Raw genomic sequence first — 6,378 nt, 5'->3', positions numbered from 1 at the left:
ACCTCCTCCACTTCTTCTGTCACCTCCTCTCTCTCCTTTCCCTCTGTGGGCACCTCCTCTTCCTCCCTGTCTGCCTGCACCTCCTCCATCACCTCCCCCTGCACCTCTTCCATCTCTCCCTCTGCCTCCTCCACCTCCTCCTCCTCTGCTCCTCCTCGGCCCAGTCCTCCTCCCGACCCCCCTGTTTGTGCCAAGAACATTTCTCTGACAGCGAGTGGAGAGAAGGTCATCCTGTGGACCAGGTACGCCTCCTGCTGCCGAACCTCCTGCTGCCGAACCTCCTGCTGCTGAACCTCCTGCTGCACCTCCTGCTGCACCTCCTGCTGCACCTCCTCTCTAACCCTGTTGTGTTTTCACAGAGAAGCGGATCGAGTCATCCTGACAACGTGTCAGCAGGAGGGAGCCAATCAGAACACGTTCCAGTCCATCTCTACTCTGCTCGGCAACAAGACCTCCAGTGAGGTGATTGGCTTTTTAATCTTCTGTTGCTTCTGTGATTGACTCTGATTGGTCCATTTTTTTAATTTGTATTAAAGGACAGAAGAAGAGCTTTGCCTCATGTTGAGACTTTCATCAAGTTTCCTCGTATCTCCAGGTGTCTCGGAGGTTTCGGGATTTGATGCGTTTGTTTCGGACGGCGGCTCGTCAAACCAGCTCTGAGGACGAAGCTCCACCCACTGAGCCAGCAGCAGCCGATGAGGAAGAAGACTGACTGACACTGACCAATCAGAAGAGCTGAAAAAATGAAGTTTGTATTTTGAGGACTTTTATTGTGAAAGGAATGTACATGAGATGAAAAATGTAAATATTTTCAGATTATTTAATGTTTTTGTAAAAAGTTTTTTTTTTTTTTTTAAATAAAACATTTTTTCATGACAGTCTGTCTGCTGTCCTGAATCAGACCACATCATTTTTCATAATAAAAGCTCGACAAGTGTTGTTCCTGTAGCTCTGTGACTCAGTGACTCACCTGCTGACACAAAACACAGGTGTGACAGGAAACACTCAACACACAACCCTGACTTTCATCCTCCAACCTGATCAACAGTTCACACATCATCAATAATCAGTGATGTGATGATGATCGATCATCACCTGTTCAACAGTTTTTAAACAATGTGTCAGACTTTTAATTTGAAAGTTCAGAGGAGGAAAGTTGAAAGTGAATCTTTTTAGATAAAAACATTTATGACTCGAACTTTAAAAGACTGACATAAACACACCTGTTGCAGGTAAGTACAGGCTCAGTTTCCTGTTTCTCAGTGTTACAAAATAAAAGCAGCAGTTTGATCTCATTTGTAGATTTTGGTTGTAAAACCAGTTAACAACAGGTGTATCATCAGGAGGCTAAGGGGGGGTGGGACTGTTGTGATGGATAGGGGGCGGAGTCATCCCTGTGCTCTCTCTCCAGTTTCGGGGTCAACATCATCGTCGAGCTCTGAAACAGGAAGAAAAAACAAAAACAAATGTATCATCACACGTATCACCACGACCTGCAAGGTGAGGGTCAGCTGCTCTTTAATGAGTCTACGCCTGCATCACCTTCAGACTTATCTAAAGGTGTAAGATCTAAATGTCCACATGTTGTCGTGACAACAATTGTAATGAGTTGCCTTTTAGTGAAATGCTCTAAGTGAATTTAGATTTCAACTGGTAAGCAGTTACACAGTGTACATGACTAGGGCTTTTATTGTGAAAGGTAAGCGTGGAGGCAGTCAAAGTGCTCGCCACTTTGGTTCAGACCAGGGAGCCTGAACAACATTAACTGACAGGTGACTTCACCTGCTCAAACTGTGGGTCCTCTCACTGTGACCTTTCAAAATAAAAGCACAATCTAAAAAGTGATCACTTGCCTTCAGCAAATGATTGGAACCTGTGCAGAACAACAAAGAGCCTGACTACACGTCTCACCCATACAGTCTTCAGCTCTGCTCTCTGGGTTCTGCTGGTTCTGTGGGTTCTGTGGGTTCTCTGCAGCAGGAGGTTCCTCCTCCATGTGAACATCTGTGTGAGAGTGAGAGTTTGCGGGACGTCATCTTCATGAACGTGGCTTTAATTTGAGACTGTGGAGTCGAAATGTGTTTCTCTCCTGAAGCTTCAGACTGAGAGAAATTATCTTTAGTCTCTGAGCAGCTTTATGAGGAAAGGAGCTTCACTGTTTCCTCTCTCATCTCCTTTAGGAAACACTGGAGCTTCCTTTACCGAAGGAAAGGAGACATGCCGTCCCACAATTCCTTGCTGCAGCAGCATTTAAAACCACAGCAGAGACACATAAATGTAGAAACTCAGATCCATAAATATAAATCTATTCTCTTTAAATCAGTCAGGAGTCATCATGAAGAACAAGCTGATGGATTTAGACTTAATATCATCGTCATCAATAAATACTATAGTCTATATATTAATGATGTTTCACTAAATCTCCCTGTGTGTAACGACATAAACATGTTCAGTCAGATTCTTTTCCTGAGCCCTGATGAATTCTCCTTCACGTCTTTGACCTCATGACGTTTTCCATCGAGGTCGAGGAGACGAGGTCAGAGAGGAGGTCATTTACACTTCTCCACCTCAGCCCAGGTGTAAATGAAAACACCTGGGTGGAGCCTCGTTAGGTGAAGTATGAGCACGAGCTGTTGGTGTGATGGTGCTCAGAGTCGCCATCACAGGCGTGAATGTGAAACCGTTCTTCTGCCACCAAGCAAAAGAAAAACAGTCCAACAACCTCAGGTCACATATCTCCATTATTCTCACTGATATTTATTATGTTTATTTTTGTCTCATGTCGATCTGCCGTCACAGAGTCAGAGGAAGAACTGGATCTAAAAACGGTTGATGAACTGAGAGACTTCCTGTCTGGAGTTATCGGACAGTACAGAGGAAGCACAAAAGGTAAATACACCAAAGACACAAAAGTGGGGACTTCCTCTGTCACTGACTGACTGATCATAGTTCCACCATTGGTCAGCAAAATGCCATGTGACTGAGTTCATTCAATCTGAACTACACAAAAACACCCTTACCTGTTCCCCTTAGTGTTTCCTTAAAGTGTTCACTTAAGTGTTTAAGGTTTTTCTCCTGATCTTAGTCTTATACTTAATGAATCACTTAAAGTCAGTTAAACCGTAAAAGACCTTAGTGACCGAAACCTGAAGCTTCCTGTGATTGTGTCTGAACTCAAAGTGTCTGATTGATGTTTAGAATTAGACGAACGTCCCGAACAAGAGTTTGAACCTGATGGAGCCTCAACCTGAGGAATTGATTTGTTGATTTCTCTCTGTAGATTTGATCGGCATCAGTTTCTGATCTGATCACTCCTCTTTCCTCAGCGGTGTCTTGAGCTCCTCTGCAGTTAATGATCACTCGGTGGTTTGATGCTCCGGGGTCTTTACAGTCACTCATTTCCCGTCGATCGATCAGCTGTGAGCCGCGACGTTTTGTTTTATTCTTCCAGAAGTTTCATCTCTTCTTTCTCTGACCAGTTTGGTTTTCTTGCCTTTTTTTCTTCTGACCGACATTGTGAGACGATATAGTCTCCATGGCAACAGTAGAATGTTACTGCTGTAAAATCTCTTTAACCGCTGCAAATGTCTTAAAGTTTTATCTTAACTGAGGAAACCTTTTAAGAGATTCTGTGCAACAACCTTAAGTGACTCCCTCAGCTGAGGAGAAACTCAACCTTAAGTGTCAGACTTAAGTAGAAAAGGTCAGCTGATGGGAACATGGCGTCCATCTTCACACCCCAGTGACTCCTGGGAAATGTGATATTCATTGACCACAAACAGCTTCACCATCAAAGACTGAGTGAAGTGAAGTGAAAGTTTGAGGCTTTACCTGAACTTTCAACCCTCTGTCACTGGTCTTCATTTTCTATATTCATCAGTAAAGTGACACGTCACCTGGCGCCAGGTTGACACTCACCTGCGGCCGCCGCTGATTGGTTGTAAGAACCTACGCTGGAGAGAGGTGGGAGGGACTGTGAGCAGACCGTGCTGATTGGCTGGTTGGATGTGGGCGGGCCAATGTTGTTCCAGTATGAACCAATAGGAGAAGAGGCTGCCGCTGACAGGGCTGTTCAACAGGAAACAGGAAGTGGAGAAAGGTCAGAGGTCGTTCAATATTATCCAACTTTCACCGGCGCAACACTGTGTCACTGTGTCACATGACTTTAATGTGCTTTTTAATGCGGTTAAAATGAACCCCGGTTGGTTTTCTCTCTCAGTATGATTCGTTTGTGCGGGTGTGAAACTGTAATCGCTCTCAGGTGAAGAAACAATCGCACTTCTGATGGCGCGGTCTCGGCCCGGTCCCAGAGAGAGTTCTGACCTGGATCCCGCCCCAGCAGCAGGTGAACTCACAAATTGGAGCTCGACGGTTCCCGTAACCTTCTACCTTCCTTCCTTTCCTGCTGCGGACAATCCGGCCAATCAGAGGAGGGAACGTTCTCACCTGGTTTGCAATGATGCGTTTCATTTCACTTAAATTTAGTTTATAAACTCATCAACTGAATCACACCAGAAACAAACCAACTTCAAAACATCCTGAAAACCTCATGACGCTTTCAGGTGCTGCGGCGTCTCCTCCGGCTGAATCACCATCTGTGACCTCAGAGCTTTGTCCTGATTGGCCGAAGGCTTCACTTTAATCTGTGTGTAATAATCTGAACCCACACACTGAATAAAGTGGAGTTTTAAAACACATCCCGTTTGTAGAATCAGTTTGAAGTTTAATGACCTGGTCGTTAACAGACAGTCCAGCTGTTTTTACACCTGAACACACTGACCGTAGGTTTGCTTGCGGAGCTTCCTGAATGGACAGTTTTCTCGGAGGCGCAGCAGACACGACTTCCTCCTCACAGACAGAGACTCCATGAAGAAGAGTCAGTTTAACCCTTCACACCCCGAACGTGTTGAGTCTGTAGAGACGAGCTGCGTTCTTCAGTCTGAACCTCTTTCAGTCCGTCAAGACTCTAACACATACACCGTGTCAGCAGAGTCTACCTGTACACATCTCAGCACACCTGAGCTTTCAAAATAAAAGTCCTGCCTGCAGTCAAAGCAGCTGAAACAGGAGCTGCTGCCCTGAAGAAATAAAAGTGGATTTTACCAGAAAGTCTGACAGTAAAGATTTTTCTACTGTAAACCTTAAATGTTCCTCTTCACTGATGGACACAGATCAGAGTTTATTACACCTGTTGCTTTTCACCCGTTTTTACAGTTTAATGTTTATAAGAAGAAAAACGAGGCTAAAAAGGATTTCAGACAGAAAGTCGTGAACATCTGTAACAACTGTAGGATTCACCTGACTCACCTGTCAGGTGTGTTGTTGGATTGTATGTGTAATTTATTAATTTCATACACACACAAACATATATTATATATTATATCAGACTAAGACTTGTAATGAAGTAAAAGGCAATAATAATCTTTCTCACACACAGGAAGTCCCATCAGTTACGTCACTTGATGCTAAAACTCATTTCATGTCTAACTTGAAGTCTCGGTGCTTTTATTTTGAAGGTAAACTGGCAGTACTTCCTGTCAGTTTGGTGTTTGGTGTCGTCTGTCAGTCGGACCGGTTCAACCGGAGGAACAACCGCAGCTTCATGTGACTCAGAACAGACTGATGGGATCATTTAAACAATAAAACTCAACAAAGATTCTGACGAGTTTAATCAATTATAATAAAAATTAAACATTCTCATTCCTCTGTGACGGAGAAGCCATTTTGTTTTCAGGTTGTCCGTCGAACTGATTAGATTTTGGTGGTCAAAGGTCAAAGGTCAAAACACTTTTTAGCCTTCAGCCCTTTTAGCTTCACTCAGCAATTATAACAAAGAGTCACCCAAATGTTCATATGTTATGACTCTGGGACGTGACCTGGAACTAGTCTGAGTGGCGGAGGGATACGAACACGAGGAGGCAGTTCTAGTGTTACAGTGTAAAATACACCTGGACTCCGCCCTCACCTGAGAGCGTCTTCTCTCAGCCACAAGATGTTCTGTTTCAAAACCCACGTAGATCCAGGAAACGACCGTATGAAGAGATGACTTCCTGTTGGTGAAGCCTCATGCTCATGTGAACAAACTCTCAACCTTTTGATCTGGACTTTAATTGAATTCTTACTTTTTTATTTCTTTATACATTTCAGAATGTTTTACTGTCGTTTCATTTTATTCCGTCTTTATTTCCTGTTCATTCTTCATCTTTAATTCACTCTATTTCTCACTTCCTGTTGTAGTTCTAATGTTACAGAGAGAAACAACAGCTCCACCCTGAGGGAGGGGGAGAGAGAGGGGGAGAGAGGGAGAGAGAGGGAGAGAGAGAGGGAGAGAGGAAGAGAGAGGGGGACAGAGAGGGGGAGAGAGAGAGAGAGGGAGAG

General features: G+C 44.1%; 1 protein-coding gene and 1 pseudogene across 2 annotated transcripts in view; one reads left to right on the top strand and one right to left on the bottom strand.

Moving 5' to 3' along the window:
- The window catches only part of LOC111650758 (GON-4-like protein), a 12,855-nt pseudogene extending 11,977 nt beyond the window's left edge, over window positions 1-878 (top strand). Inside the window, exons 28-30 of the transcript XR_015436881.1 lie at window positions 7-242; window positions 360-462; window positions 596-878. The product of XR_015436881.1 is annotated as a GON-4-like protein (transcript). The remainder of the gene's footprint in view (window positions 1-6; window positions 243-359; window positions 463-595) is intronic.
- On the bottom strand, window positions 750-4,991 carry LOC147819489 (uncharacterized). Its single transcript, XM_087172444.1, has 4 exons — window positions 4,781-4,991; window positions 3,919-4,068; window positions 1,912-2,004; window positions 750-1,438 (listed from the first exon to the last, which is right to left on the bottom strand). The coding sequence occupies exons 1-4, from the start codon at window positions 4,866-4,868 to the stop codon at window positions 1,389-1,391; spliced, it is 381 nt and encodes a 126-aa protein (XP_087028570.1). The 5' UTR covers window positions 4,869-4,991; the 3' UTR covers window positions 750-1,388.
- Between the last annotated feature and the right edge of the window lie 1,387 nt (window positions 4,992-6,378).

The sequence above is a fragment of the Seriola lalandi genome, unplaced genomic scaffold (genome assembly GCF_002814215.2).
Source record: "Seriola lalandi dorsalis isolate HSWRI2012SDOR001 ecotype SW California unplaced genomic scaffold, Sedor1 jcf7180002052829, whole genome shotgun sequence".
Lineage (NCBI taxonomy): Eukaryota > Metazoa > Chordata > Actinopteri > Carangiformes > Carangidae > Seriola > Seriola lalandi.
This window is presented reverse-complemented; position numbering and strand designations above follow the sequence as displayed.